The sequence below is a fragment of the Penicillium hordei genome (genome assembly GCF_028827395.1).
Source record: "Penicillium hordei strain IBT 12815 chromosome Unknown utg000002l_segment0_segment0, whole genome shotgun sequence".
Classification (NCBI taxonomy): domain Eukaryota; kingdom Fungi; phylum Ascomycota; class Eurotiomycetes; order Eurotiales; family Aspergillaceae; genus Penicillium; species Penicillium hordei.
This window is the reverse complement of record NW_026623143.1, coordinates 4880472-4895395: the sequence shown is the minus strand read 5'-3', so window position 1 is coordinate 4895395 and position 14924 is coordinate 4880472. Positions and strand designations below refer to the sequence as shown.

At 50.0% G+C, this 14924-nt stretch overlaps 5 protein-coding genes across 5 annotated transcripts; 2 read left to right on the top strand and 3 right to left on the bottom strand.

Annotated features, from left to right (window-relative positions):
- Positions 1–2242: 2242 nt before the first annotated feature.
- N7537_005171 (uncharacterized protein) lies at positions 2243–3934 on the bottom strand (the record flags this gene model as incomplete). The annotated part of the gene is made up of 4 exons (XM_056896228.1): positions 2243–2366; positions 2417–3022; positions 3084–3874; positions 3929–3934. 4 exons carry the CDS (start codon positions 3932–3934, stop codon positions 2243–2245), a joined length of 1527 nt encoding a protein of 508 aa, XP_056755976.1.
- A 1139-nt stretch (positions 3935–5073) lies between these two features.
- On the top strand, positions 5074–6406 carry N7537_005170 (E1 ubiquitin-activating protein AOS1; the record flags this gene model as incomplete). Its single annotated transcript, XM_056896227.1, has 4 exons — positions 5074–5113; positions 5162–5219; positions 5268–5454; positions 5510–6406. 4 exons carry the CDS (start codon positions 5074–5076, stop codon positions 6404–6406), a joined length of 1182 nt encoding a protein of 393 aa, XP_056755975.1.
- Positions 6407–6767: 361 nt separating this feature from the next.
- N7537_005169 (Ytp1 family protein) lies at positions 6768–8444 on the bottom strand (the record flags this gene model as incomplete). Its single annotated transcript, XM_056896226.1, has 5 exons — positions 6768–7035; positions 7101–7230; positions 7296–8126; positions 8198–8275; positions 8331–8444. The coding sequence occupies 5 exons, from the start codon at positions 8442–8444 to the stop codon at positions 6785–6787; spliced, it is 1404 nt and encodes a 467-aa protein (XP_056755974.1). The 3' UTR covers positions 6768–6784.
- Positions 8445–8849: 405 nt separating this feature from the next.
- N7537_005168 (SWI5/SAE3 family protein) lies at positions 8850–9271 on the top strand (the record flags this gene model as incomplete). Its single annotated transcript, XM_056896225.1, has 2 exons — positions 8850–8897; positions 9038–9271. The coding sequence occupies 2 exons, from the start codon at positions 8850–8852 to the stop codon at positions 9269–9271; spliced, it is 282 nt and encodes a 93-aa protein (XP_056755973.1).
- Positions 9272–9633: 362 nt separating this feature from the next.
- On the bottom strand, positions 9634–13641 carry mdr1 (ABC multidrug transporter Mdr1; the record flags this gene model as incomplete). The annotated part of the gene is made up of 1 exon (XM_056896224.1): positions 9634–13641. One exon carries the CDS (start codon positions 13639–13641, stop codon positions 9634–9636), a length of 4008 nt encoding a protein of 1335 aa, XP_056755972.1.
- Between the last annotated feature and the right edge of the window lie 1283 nt (positions 13642–14924).

The following is a 14924-nucleotide window of genomic DNA, read 5'->3' as shown; positions in this document are numbered from 1 at the left end:
CCACTCTATTTCTTTCACTTTCTGTCAAATCACAAATGTGATGGACTTTTGATTCCGACTCTAGTGCTGCAGCTAACATGATCTCGTACATCCATGATCTTCTCCCACCTATCGTATATGCGCAATGAGCCCCGCGCTGAACCGTTTAGCTCCTCCACTAACTGCCCCATGCTCCCCCCCAAAACAGGCTAACAGCTGACGGGTCCTTATCCGCGTCATCGGCGGGGGGCAGAGAGAGAGAGAGCCTCGGAAAATCGCTGGATATAGAAGTTGCGCCTTGAATTTGCCTTGTTTTCTCTGAGTCTACGGTCATGTCCAATATCCCACAATCCCCCGAGTATTCGGTTCCCAGCACCAATGGCTTCACAGGTACTTTGCCAATCTACTACGGAGTACAGCGGGGCTACCTAGTCCACAGGACTGTCCGAGAGCCCCGAGGCTGGACCAGTTACTCCAAAAGTACGTCGTTTCGTGTCCGTTGTCCTACCAGACCAGCCCCGAGCCAGACCCCAAGCTATTAGAAGATGTCGCAGTTGTTGCGATAAACCGGCCCACCCCCGCACTAGCCGACACATGCAGGGGACTTTAGCCATGCTTTGAGGTTGTCAAATGCAGCTCTGTTGAGCATGGATTTGTCCTTGGTATAAACGTTGCAACAGATGTAAACACATATAGCGACGAGGCGCAAGTCAGGCGTTCAAATGGTTGGAGGACAACCAACCGATTAAAGAGGTTCCCGACTATCACGTAGGTGACCGTTTTTGAGATAACCGTTTCTAGAGCCGTGCATTAGTGCTAATGTTTCAGATTGGCTCCATTAACCCCAACGCCCGTGGATCAGGCATGGCGCCGATTCGGGATTTCTTAGGGCGATTTCTGAAATTCTGTTATAGGTCGACTTTTAGGCCCCCATTTGCATTTTATGTTCATAATCTCCGACTAACCGCGACAAGCAGGGATATAAGAACAAAGAGACACGGCTCGGCTTAATGTGGTCATCCTTCATCACCCTGAAAACTAGCCAGCGCGTATCTTCGCTATGGTGCAGTTTAACTGGACGTTGTGACTAAACGTCGTGACCACGATGTGCAGATATTGCCCCCGGTAGTGCAGATAACCCGAATGCGCCGATGAACGCTGTTGTCTGTTTGAATTCGTACCCAAACATGCAGAGCAGATCCTGCAGGATTTCTACGTGTCTACCCGGATTTCCTTGGATTGGTCGTCGACTTGCTTTGCCCTTTCAATACACAGGTGCAATTTGACTTATATCAAGCTGCATGCTATCCATGTGCATAGCCGAGGGAACACTGGGGACCCCCGACCCCACTAACCACCTTGGCGTCGATCAATTCGTCGATAGGAATCTAGCCCGGTCGAGAGAGACAACATTCAATACTCACTGGGCTACTTGGCATACTACGTGACTGAAATCAGCATCATCTCTACCAGGTCACTGTCACCGAATCTCCCTTCAAAGTGCAAGTTGTCGTTTATAGGGTGGCATGTAGGCGAGCGACGGTGTTGTCTAGGCCAGTAGGGTTGAGGAGCGGTCCACGCTGCCCAGGTGGCTTTCGTCGCCGCAGTGGTGCACGTCGTAGTCGACGAAGAGGGAGTGGGTCACAGCTGAAGTTATTTTTGGAGAGTTACGTATGCAGGTACCGACGTTGGGAATAGGGAGTATCGAGGATTGTGAGGGATCTATAGTATTTAGTAGAGCATACAACACATTGTAGGTAAACATTCAAATAATTAGAACTGTCTGCATCTCCCATATGACCCACGTATTCCGAAGTACTTTTGTAGTGAAGTTCCCGTGCATAATTTACCATCTTTCTAGTTTAAATTCTTCTTGATCGAAAGTGACATAGAAGACTCCGAGAAGGAGGTTGGTGGGTAGTCCGATTGAAAATGATATACTACCACCTGTTACGCTGGAAGTGACTGGGAAGAGATGGTCTATTCACCTATCAAGAAAGATGATTTGAGAATGTTCCTAAACAGGCTATTAGACCATTTGATCCCACATACTACTAGGTCGGGTGATCTATACTGCTTGCAAGGTAGAACAGGGAAAATGGAGAGTAAACCGGAAAATCATATCATAATCATTCATAACGTCGTCTTACTATAATGGTGTATAGTAAGAAATTCTAGGCCGAGAAACTATAGACTAAAAAAAAAGCTTCTATCCCTGTGAACCACAAAGAAAAACCAACACGAAAACTCCTTATTCCCACTGCTAGCGAGCAGCGATACTTGGGAAGAACCGCGGACCAGCATACCCATGGGCGATGATGCTTTCGATATCAATATTCCCGTGGGCTCGCGGGCTCCACAGCTTAATGAGAATGAACCGACCAGATCTTAAGACGTCAGTAACCTTTTATCCATATCCAATACTGATGATACATACGGAGGCGGATCAAATTTGATGGTAACCATGCTCTTCTCTCGCTCGATAAAGAAACGTGCATGTGGCTTCAAAACTTCGGCAGTTAGGTGAGTAGGCTCGGCCAGGGGGTTTGGATGCACGAGACTTGGGGTATGGCGCAGTCTCGGTTCGCTGATACGATTGAGAGCACTCAGCCGTTCTGGTTCAACTTGTCGGCGACGCTGATTCCTGCTTGGAGGGTCCTCCTCATCGCTTGGACTCTCGTCGGTGTCCGATAACGGATCTTCCATCTGTTCGGCCTGGGTTCTCTCGAGCAATGCAGAGCGCCAGTCTCCGTCATCCCCAGAATCCTCGTTGTTCTCGTCGTACTCGGTGGTGATGCGGAACTGCGCTTGCGGGTCTTCTGCGGTATGCGGAACCGCGGCTGAATGTGGGCTCATGAGGACTGTGCGTTCGAGGTTTTGGAGTGGCGGTCGGAACCCAGTGAGGTATTCTTGGGATGGTTGCATGCCACTGCGGCGGCCACTGCGCCGGTATCGGCCGCCGGAGTATTGAATCTGGTATTGGGCGGTGCGGGCAAGCAGTTCATCAGAGGTCATGGCGACGAAGACCATGCCTTCTTGTATTCTGGTTCGATTAGCCATAATTAGCCATCAGTCCAACGCACAGATACGCCTGGTGGACATACGGAGCATCGAACCCGCATTGAGGGGCTCTGATAACGATCTTCTTCAAACAGAATGGGGCCTCCCCTCGATGACAGAGGACCAAGTTGCACCGGGCCTCTTTGGTAGAGTAGACACTTGTATTATTTTCCAAAACGTTCTCCGGGCGCGAATACCCGCTGTCCGGATCGTAGCTTCCTCCGTCGCAGCTGGCGATTTCCATTTGCAGCATTCCCGGCACCACTTGTCCATATTGACCGTAGTTGAAGCCCTGGAATTCCTCGCGGTTATCGTCGGTGTCCAGCTTCCGACGCTTCATCCGTCCTTGGCCATCACGGCCCGACTGGCCAGATGGTGGCATGAGGGACGGTGATCTGGATAAAGATCCGTTCGGGCTCGATGGTCTGAGCGTTTGCCAGGGCAAACGATGGCGAAGGGAATTTGTCTCCGGTGAGAGCGAAGTTCGAGCTCGTTCTGAGCGAAACTGGTCACGCCAAATGCTCCGAATTCGCTCTGCGGTGCCAGCTGTCTCGGAGTGCAGTTGTTGGATCTGGTGATCGACGTCGGCCCGGACTTGCTCAGAGTTGGTACGACCACGAGATCGGTCCAGAGAATGCTCAGCAACTTCTCGGTTTAATGTTTCCAAGGCAAGGGCGGTGTTGTAGGTATTATGGGCACCGGAGCGGTTTCGTTCCGATACGAAATTGCGGAGATGCTGGAGACGGAGGATCTCTGGGCGTTCGTCAGGCCTGGTAGTACGGGATGTGCGGCGGGACGAAGAGGAAGAAGCACGAGGGTAATCGTAATTCCCCGACTAAAGGGAGGCGTAAGACATAAGTCAGACGCATAGGAGCCACGAGAGACATACCATCATTTAGGCTCGTTGGTACCGGAGAGGGTGTGGAGTTACCTATGTCGGGTTAGGGGTTAGGGGGGGTAAGGAATACCATCAAGGTATTAACCCGAAAGAAATAAAATAATCCAAAAAGATTTAACGTAGAAGTAAAAGAAGAAGCCCTACAGAGAGTTGTCAACCTTGTGAGTTGCCCAAGGTTGATAACACGTGATGGCCGATTAGATCATCGATAGTGGAGTGAAGGTTGGAAGGTTGGAAGTTTGAGAGGTCGGGAGTTGCAACTTCGTTGATTTCATGGATTTCACAGATTTCACAGATTTCATTGATCTCCCTGTTTTCATTCTGCACTTCGTTTTTCATGTAAACTCCATCGGACGTGGGCTGATAGCTAATTGTGTCACTTAGCTCACTCTTTGACCAGAACCACAAAAGTGGCCTCTGGAATGTTTATCAATATCCCTTTTGGGTGCAACAAAGAATTTCCAATCTCATCTAACAGAGATGATGGCATCTTTCACTTTGATTGATGCTCAAACCCCTATAACATGGAAACATGAGGGAAGTTCTGCAGAAATGGTCGACGGTATTGTAGTAGATTATTCGTTGAAAGAAGTTGGGATACACGAATATACACCTTTATATTATTTGCTAATTGGGTCGTGTGTTAGGCAAATCTCTACCATGTTGACTTGATCTATAGCTTATATACTAGTGATCTATGAAATCTTGAAATAACATACACACAGACCACTTATTTTGTTTATATTATATTGAGAATTTCTGCTAATTTTTCCAAATTTCCCATCTAACTAGAATATTCTATATTAGATGAATAGATTGTAAATCAATGAGGTATGCTTGTCAGCATCAGGTTTGTATACTTCTATGTCCCCACGGCCCCACACCGTAGCTCCCGGGTCACCTGACATTTAAACCTATCTGAACTTCCTGGACTGCTTGACCTTCAGGAACCTCTGGAACTTCTAAACTTCCATTCACAACTTCGTAACTCCTACTTTCATTGCACCTCTCCTGAATTTACTGATTCAATACTTCTCGCTCGATATCAAATCCCCTACACACAACTGCGGGGCTTCAAGTCGCCAAGCTCACACCAGGTACTCTTATCTCAACCACTTGATCAACCCATGGACACTATGGCGGAGCAACAAGACAACGCACAGTCAATCAGCGCTGGTATGACCAGCCAGTAGAATCTGATCCAATTCCTACTAACTTTGCTAGATGAAATCGCGCTGTACGACCGACAGATCCGGCTGTGGGGAGTGCATGCGCAAGAAAAGTGAGAAAACCAGCTTCCAAAACACCCACATATTCTAACAACAGCTAGGATCCGGTCGGCCAACATCCTCCTTATCACCGTGAAAGCTTTAGCGAATGAAGTGGCCAAAAACCTCGTCCTAGCGGGCATCGGCTCACTCACCATAATCGACCATCAGGACGTCACGGAGGAGGACCTAGGCGCGCAGTTCTTCATTGCTGAAGCACAAAGTGAGCAGGATGTGATCGGAAAGAACGTGAGCTACAACCAGAGCAGAGTAACCACCGCCATTCACTAACAATCCACCCCAGCGCGCACAAGTCGCAGGGCCGCAAATCCACAAAATGAACCCTCGAGTCAAGCTCAACATCGACACCTCCGATGTCAAAACCAAACAGCCCGACTTCTTCGCGCAATTCGACATCACAATCGCCACAGAGCTCGACTTCGTAACCAACACCACCGTGAACGCCGCCTGCCGATTAGCCAACCGACCCTTCTACGCCGCCGGTCTACACGGCTTCTACGGCTACGTTTTCGCCGACCTGATCAGCCATGACTTCGTGATCGAGCGCAACAAATCAAACATGGCCCCTATCACCCAAGAAACACCCACCCGCAGCATTATCGGCATCACCACCAAGACAGAAGAAAGTAACGCCAACAAGAAAGAACCAAACAAGATCGTCGAGCTAGTCACCAAGCGCGAGGTGTACTCACCCCTGATCCTGGCAAACACCTCCCCATTGCCGGAAGAATACACACGACTCGCACGGCGTCGCAAGCAAGTCACCCCACTGCTCAGCTGCTTGCGCGCGCTGTGGGAATTCGAAAAACTACGCGGCCACCGCCCGACCTTCACACATGAAGATCTGGAACTATTCACGAAGCTATCGCGTGACCGACACCAGGAACTAAAGTTGGAGCCACTCACACTGGACTCTGTGTTCCTGCGGACGTTCCTGCAGAACCTGGGCAGCGAGCTGAGTCCCGTTGCTGCGTTTTTGGGCGGTTCGCTGGCGCAGGATGTTATTAATGTTCTTTCAGCAAGGGAGCAGCCCCTGCAGAACATGTTGCTGTTTGATGGCGAGAAGAGCGTTGGCCCGATTTATTCCCTTCATCCTTTCTTCCCTGATGATGGAGTGGAGATGGCTGCTGTGCCGCCGGTCCGGAACCCGGTTACGGTTCCTGTTGCTGGGGATTTGTGAGGGAAATTAGGGTTCCAGCTCGGGGATACTCAAAAAGAAGGGCGATAGGTGGTACGGGAATGAATTGGGATATGAGCACCATAACGAATCTCCTTTTTTTTATTCAAAAGATTCCTATAATCCCAGACTTAGATCTGGGTCTTATTATGTACGATAGAACACGAGCAACCATTGACACTTGATAATTGCATGAAATTGGGAATTATGTATAATTTTGTGCAGATATAATATTAGCTACTCAAACTCAAGGCAATTTGGAACCTGCAATGCTTGCAATGCTATTCAAACCGAACCGAACCCAACCAAGACGCCGTCTAACACAATGTCACAAAATGCACGATGTGCTTGCAGAGAGGATCAGCAACTCAATACAAGGCTTCAGTGATGGGTCTCGTCTTTTCCAAGTTCCTCATCACTGTTCTTCCGCGGTCCCATAGAAGGACCTTCCTCATCATCGGAAATCAAGCCATGGAGCTCGAATGCCTCGGCATCTTGGATCTGCTGCGAGTTTGAGCGTGCACGGCCATTTGCGTTTCCGTTGAGAGTGGAGTAAATGGGGCCGTCCTGGTTAGTAGACTCGGAGTTGGGCCAGGCGTGGACGGCATAGATGTGGAGGAGGATGTTGACGACTAGACGAGAAGAATAAGTGGATGTTTTAGAAAAGACAGGTGGGGAGATTAGGGTATCAACTTACAGAGGAAGAGCAGGAAAGCGATGCTGTAGAGGATCAAGACGTAGGCTACGTGGGTGATGCCTGCGTTGTGCAGCAGGAGCATCTGTTCCTCGGTGGCGCCCATGAAGAGGAAGCCGGAGGCATAGAGCAACTGCGAAAGAGAAGGCAAGTTAGTATTATCCTATATATACCGCATCGACCGGAGAGGAGACATACGAAGGGAGTCAGGTATTGGAAGCTGTTCGGCTCGGAAAGAGCAGGCTTATCTCTCAGCACGAACGAGATCTCAATGATGCGGGTCAGACCCGCCGCCATCAAGGTATATCCAAAGAGGGTGTGGACCATAGTACTGATCATCAGATGCTGGGGATGAGCGGACATGGCATAGCCGGTCATCAAGATGACGAGGGCCGGAATGAGGTTACGCTTAGGACGGCCACTGCGGGTACGGCTGAGCCACATACCCAGCAGACCAGCACACCACCAGACAATTCCCATAGTGGTATGCTGGAGGTCATTGTGAACCCAAGGAGTACCCCATCGGTGCTCGGTGAAAGTATTAACACAGCCCCAAGCGGCGATGATGAGCGAATCGAAGAACTCCTGACTGCGGCCGGTACGGCGCAACCAATATTGTCCGACAAGCAAGAGGATCGTCAAACAGATACCATACCCGATGAATGCGGAGCCCATAATGAAATGGGCTAGACACTGGCCGAGATGATCATCGCGACAGAAACCGAGCGAGGCAATGCCGCCGAATAGCATCTGCGCCCAGCTGAGGACGGGCATGACCTTGCCGACGATACCGTGGGCCAGCACGAAGATCCATCGGATGCGAGCCTGGCCCGCCTTCTCCAGGTGTAGTTTGAGATACACTCCAAGGACGACTTGCGCGACGAGCAATAGCATCAGCCAGTTTGCGACTGAGGCGTGCAGGTTCTTATCGAATTGGCGACCTTTGTGGGCGTGGCCGAGGAAGTAGGCTAGCACGGCGATGACGGTGCCGACGACTTGGACGGGGACGTGCCAGCGGGACCGGGTTATCTATTTTCTTTTGTTAGAGATGGATGTGAGGGTAGGGAAGAAACGGAGAGGTAAGTGAAAGTAGTACATACCCCGAGAACCATTCCCGTTGGGAAGATTATGCCAAAAGCCAAACCCATGAGAATCATATGAGTCCATAATGTCGAATCCTGAAATCAACTTGTTAACTTTTTGAGAGGGGAATATGGTTGTAGTACCACGTACGATAGGGTCCTGGGAGATAGATTCGCCTTCAGGAACAGCCTCATGGCCGCCATGGGCGAGAGCCGCAGCAACCAATACAAAGACAGTCCATAAGGACTGACGAAGATATGCCATGGTGTGGTTGGAGTAGGGAGTTGAAAGGGAGAAGAGAACAGATGCGGATAACAGGTAACCCAATCCGGGGCATCCGATTAGGCGGGGCCAACGCGTGGAGTCAGGGCTACAATGTCGTTTTGATCTCCAGGACTTTATTTTTGAGTAGTTAAGTGATGTACAACATAGATATTTTATGATTGAGAACAAGTAACAAAGCTCATAGCGAAATTAGGGACGCGCAAGCAGAAACCTTGGAAGCCTTGGACTGGATTATTCAGCGTGGCTGTGATTGGCCAGGACTATATAATTTCTAGAGCATAAAGTACATGGATAACTTCCCCTTCCAATGCTCTCGTCTGTTGCACCTCACGTATCACCGTATCACAACACATATGCATATGCATCTAATTGCAAACAATCTCCATGGAACCAACCAAAGAAACCAAGTCCAGCGGAGACCAGCAGCGAATAGTACGTCCCTGGTATCCCCCACTCTGCACCCACCCGTGCCCACCATATCAAGAACTAACACCCAACGCAGGCCACCCTTCGTGCTTCGATTGCAAGTCTAGAAGCTAAGCATGCGCAGCTCGAAGCCAACCTGACTTCAGTATCTACTCAGCCCGTGTAAACACTTCCAAGTTCCCCAATTGCATCTTGCAGCTCTAACCACTGCAAAAAGCAGTGACAATCCCAGTACCACCTGCGAGCGGTATACCCAGCTCTTGCACGAGTACAACGATATTAAAGATGTTGGACAGGGGTTGATGGGACTTATTGCTGATGCGAGGGGAGTGAGGCAGATTGAGGTGGAGAAGGAGCTCGGGGTTTCGGAGGAGGACTGAAGGGCTACACTGCAAGGATTCTACTGAGTGAAAGGACTTGAAATGGTTTGAAGTGGTTGACTGAAAAAAAGGTGTTTGGAGCGAAATTGGGTGGCGTTGAATTGAGATTCGTTGTATTCATTCATCTAATCCTACATCCCTAATGGATGTTTTTATTTTTTTTTAAATTATCGAGGGGAGAGGCCCCGGTTTGCAGGGTCTTCGCCGCTGTCAACAAATAATCTATTACAAGAACGGGGAAGGTTCAAAGAGGAGATGCGAGATAGGGGAGGAAATGGCGAGGGAGATGAGATAGGATCAAGAAAGGAACAAGGGGGTATGTATACATGAAAGAGAAGAAAAAAAACCGATAATCAAGATAATCAGCCGGCCCGGCCAAGGGACTGGAGGTTAACCAGCTCGAAGTAGCGACCCTTGTTGCGCAAGAGCTCAGTGTGAGTACCGCTCTCGACAATCTTTCCTTGGTCGAAGACATAGATGATATCGGCCTTCTGAATAGTACTGAGACGGTGAGCAACGGCGATAGTAGTACGACCGCGCGCAGCAGCGTCCAGAGCAGCCTGAACGACCTTCTCAGACTCAGAGTCGAGGGCTGAGGTAGCTTCGTCCAGAAGCAAGACTTTGGGGTTGCGAAGGAGGGCACGGGCGATAGCGACACGCTGCTTTTGGCCACCGGACAACATGCCTCCCTTGCTGCCCACCACGGTACTGAAGCCATCGGGGAGAGACATGATGAAGTCGTAGATGTTGGCATCCTTGCAGACCTGGACCAGGTCTTCTTCGGTGGGTTCGGCGTTGGGGCTACCGAGCAGGATGTTCTCCTTGATGGTACCCTGGTAGAGAGTGGGCTCCTGGCTGACCAGCGCTAGGTGGCTGCGGTAAGAATTGACATTGAGGTCGGCGATGTTCTTGTCATCAATGTAGACACCACCAGAAAGGGCATCGTAGAATCGCTCGAGAAGGGCAATGGTGGTACTCTTGCCGCATCCGCTGGGTCCGACCAGGGCAATGTACTGGCCAGGCTTGACAGTGAGGTTCAAACCGCGGAGCACGGGCTGCTCGGGACGGGTAGGGTAGCGGAAGTGCACGTCCTTGAACTCGACGGTTCCTTCACAGTGGTCCAAATTCTCGCCCTCTTCGGACCATGTGTCAATGGTGGGGCGACGCTCGAACAGCCTAAGGAACTCGGCGGCGGCGTTCTTGGCCTTGCCCATGTCCGGGGAGAAGGAGAACACTGTACCAGCGGATTGGGCACCGAACAAGATCTCGCTGAAGCAGACGAAGAAGCGGAACACGTCGTATTCATGGTGACCGAGCAGGGTTCCACCATACCAGAAGCCGAGGGCGACACAGAAGAAGACCAAGGCCTGAGAGGCTGCATACAAGGACGATGATTTGAATACAGAGATCAAGCTTGTGCGGCCCTGGCGATCGAGTTGATCGTGGTAGAATGCCCAGACATCGGTTTCACGGGTAAGCGAAGCCACAGTGCGAATGGCGGATGTAGCCTCGCAGGCGTAGCTAGCTGATCCCTCATAGGCTACCTTGGAACGCGCCTGGAACGCGGCAAGCATGTAGAAGCGGTAGAAGCCGCAGCCGAGAAGAATCGGAATGACAGACATGCAAACGAGGGCAAGCTTCCATCCGAAAGAAAGCGCGATCACAATTGAAGCAATGAGAGTTGTGGAGGTCATAAGAATTGTTCCGAGAGTTTGGCCACTGATACCGGCCAAGTGCTTGGTCTCAGTGGAAAGGAAAGAAGTCAAAGCACCGGTGCTATTCTCCTCGCGATCGAAGAAGTTTATATCCTGTCGGAGCATGACTCGGAAGGCATTGCCGCGGGCCTTGCGGATCAATCTCTCGGAGCTAAACGCGAAGGCGATACCGTGGACCGAGAAAGTGATGATTTGGACGATACCAACAATGAAGAACATCAGAGACCAAAAGTTGGCATCCGATCTCAGCTTGTCCCATTGGCTTTTGGGCAAGGAAAGTGAGCTGATAGCTTTGGCATACAAGAAGGCTTGCGTGGGTTGACCACAACCGGCGAGAATCGAGAAGCAAAGACCGATGGCCATGAACCATCGTTCTTCCTTGTTAAATGAGCCGATAAACTTGATCAGAGTCAAAAGTGAGTACTTCTTGCTGGCTTCACCAGTCTTCTGCGAGAGAACAACACTGGACACGGACTTGCGAGACTCCTGGCGATGCATGGCGTCCTGGAATGTTTCGGCCTCATCCTTCATACCAGTCGAGCTACTCGCAATTGACTTGACACGAGCAATGTGAGATTTGGACATGTTCTCGATGCTATCCTCATCGTCATCCTCATCCACATCCAAAGCATCTGCGTCCTTCTCCTCATTGATGCGCTGGGCCTCGACGAGCTTGAAGTAGGGACCGTCATGTTCGGTCAGTTTGGCGTGAGAACCCTGCTCAACAATGGATCCGTTGACGAAGACAACAATGTTGTGAGCAGACTTGATAGTGGACAGACGATGGGCAATGACAATGGTGGTGCGGCCCTCGGCAGCGCGATCAAGCGCTGCCTGGACGACACCCTCGGATTTGGTATCGAGGGCAGAAGTGGCTTCATCCAAGAGCAAGATCTTGGGGTCGCTGACCATAGCACGAGCGATGGCAATACGTTGCTTCTGGCCTCCGGACAGCAAGAATCCACGCTGGCCAACGTTGGTTTCATAACCTTCCGGAAGAGCAGTGACGAAGTCGTGAGCGTTGGCCATCTTGGCGGCATTCTCAATAAGCTCCTTGATCTTTTCCTCGGACTCATGCTCGAAGCGTGTTCCAATCAGGCCGTGGCGAATGTTTTGGTAAATGGTTGTGCCGAACAGAACAGGTTCCTGGCTGACCAGCGAAATCTGCTGGCGTAGCCATCGCAGGTTGAGAGTTTGAATGTCGTGACCGTCCAAGAACACTTGACCACCGACTGGAAGGTAGAACCGCTCGACAAGACCGACGACAGTACTCTTGCCAGACCCTGAAGGGCCGACCAAGGCGGTAGCCTTTCCAGCAGGAATGGCGAGGGAAACGTCCTTCATGACTGTAACTTCGGGGCGGGAGGGATAGATGTGTTTCACATTGCGGAACTCGATGTGACCTTCGACGTGGTCAAGGATAATGCCTTCATCAGAAGTGGGGTCTAACGGGGACTCGCGGTCGATGGTTGCAAAGATTTTGGTAGCGGCAGCCACAGCATTGGTGAATGCCGAGGCGTTCGGGCTGACATTGCCCAAGGAGAAAGATCCGATAAGAATAGCCATCAAGATGGTCAAAACGTGGCCAACATCAACCTTCTCTTGCACCAGGAACCGGGAGCCCATCCAGAATCCGAGGCCGTAGTTCATGAACATGAGTCCGAACATGATACCAACCATCACCGCAAGACTCATTTGCAGACGCATGCCCCATCGCTCTGCGCGAAGCAAGTGAGACTCATACTGTTTCGCGAGCTTGTCCTGAGTACCGAATGCGGTCGCATTGCGGATCGAGCTGATGACTTCTTCAGCCACAGTTCCACCAGCACCGGCGCTTTCCAGAGAAAGCTTGCCGTACTTGATGATCAGTTGGGAACCTCCACCCATGATCACGACCAGCGCGACCATAGTTGAAGTACATATGCCAGCCAAGGGAGCATACTTGATATATGCAACCACGAAGGCAGTCACGAAGGTGGCAACGGCGGTCAGGGTTAAACCGACCTTTTCGGAGACACCATCCTGAATCAGGTTGGTGTCGGCTGTGATACGGGTAGTCACTTCACCTGCACCAAGCTTGTCGAAGTAGGCGATGTTCTGGCGCAAGATGGCTTCGAGGTAGTGCTCTCGAATCTTCTGGGTGACGTGCTCTCCGGTGTAGATGAAACCAACGGTGCTAACGTAAACGGTGACGAACTCTCCGATGCCGAGGTAGATAAAGTACAAGACGTTGCTGGTCAACTGGTGGTAGAATTCGTCGTAAGGGATGGTACGGAGCATAATCTTTTGAAAAGCGGTAGCCAAGGAGCCAAAGAGAATGGTGAAGAGGGGCAAGGCAGCACCAGCGGCGATGGCGCAGAGTGCGCTGACGACGATGATGAGAATGTCCATGCGGGAGGCATATCGATAGAGACCGAAGTAAGAGATACTGACGACAGGCGCATCTAGCTGTTGTTTCAGGATATCCTTTTCATGCTCGGGCAAGTGAGCATAGAGAGCATCATCGTCTGTCGCGACTGGAGTCTTGGTTTCGTGTTCCTTTGCTGTTGACGTGGAAGCGGAATCGGAATGGCGCTTGTTGATGGGTTTCTCGTTGAGCTGAGGGTCCTCCACCACCTTTTCCACGGCCGTCACACCGTCCTCGGGCTGCTGCATGTTGAAACTTGGGGGGACGTTTGGATCTCTACTCCATGAAGAACTGAAGATGAGGAATGATCTGAAGGGGTGAGATAAGAGATGAATCCAGGCGCCAGGTACACGTAAGAAATATTAAGGGATGTATAAAAGAGGAATTAGATTAAGAGTAAATGATTAACGAAAGGGGCAAACGAAGGGATGAGAGATCTAAATGTCTTTTTTTCCTACCAGGTTACCAGGTGTTCTTGTTTTAGATCATCCTGGACTTAAGAGGGGCTCGTTTATTTTATTTTATTTTATTATTATTATTATTATTTTTTTTTTGCTCCGGTCGGGTAGCCCGAACTCCGACCTATCTTTATGCAGACAGCAATTGAGCTGCCTATTTGGGTATACAGATTGTAACATGGTCTTATCTTCTATAAAGAACATATGTACAACATACGTGCTAACATGTGTTCAATGTTTCTATACAGGTGAGACTGCACATTCCTACTACATTCCTCAAGGGCATCCCTCGAACGCGCCTCCTTTCTGGGGAACGCGAGTTGGCAGCCACGAGCTGTTTGCTTCTTTACAATGTTTAATGCAGGGTCCATGATTGGCGCATGTGGCAGTTGCACAATCCAGTAGAGCACCGGGTATATCTAAACATCATCATGACGCGAACCCGAAAGCGAACACGACTGACTCATAATCTACGTACCCGTGGATGTATGTTGTACACGAGTTAATGTACAGGGAATATATTAATATATTATTTCGACCGAATTTTGATCCGCAAATACGAAATGCAATTCACCCGGATCTGGACCCCTTGGTGTATCCCACTTTTTTTTTTGATCTGTCGGCAAGTTTCATGTCCGATATCCGACGCTTTGACTCCAACCAAAATTTGTCCTTTTACCTATTTCGTACAAGGGCATTGATTAGTTCAATGTTGCATCCATCTCTCTATCTCTCCATGTCTCCATGTCTGACTGATATAACGTAAAAACACGGAACTTCCCCGGGCCTTGGAAAGTTGGAAGGTGATATGCGACCTCGTATCTATATATCTGTACAACATATAGATCTATTTATCCTAATGTCAAAATTTCACCTTCAATTTGTGCCCACAAACCACCCCAGCCTTTTATCGCAGTGCATTGCTGTCATCTGCTTGATTCGCTCTTCCGGAGAAACAGAAGGGTTTCTTTGAAATCTAGAAACGTGAGTAAACCCCAGCGGACTACTAGCCAATGATCGCCGATAGCTTTTGATTGGAAACAAGTATGTTTCCTGGCCCTAGATCAGGATTA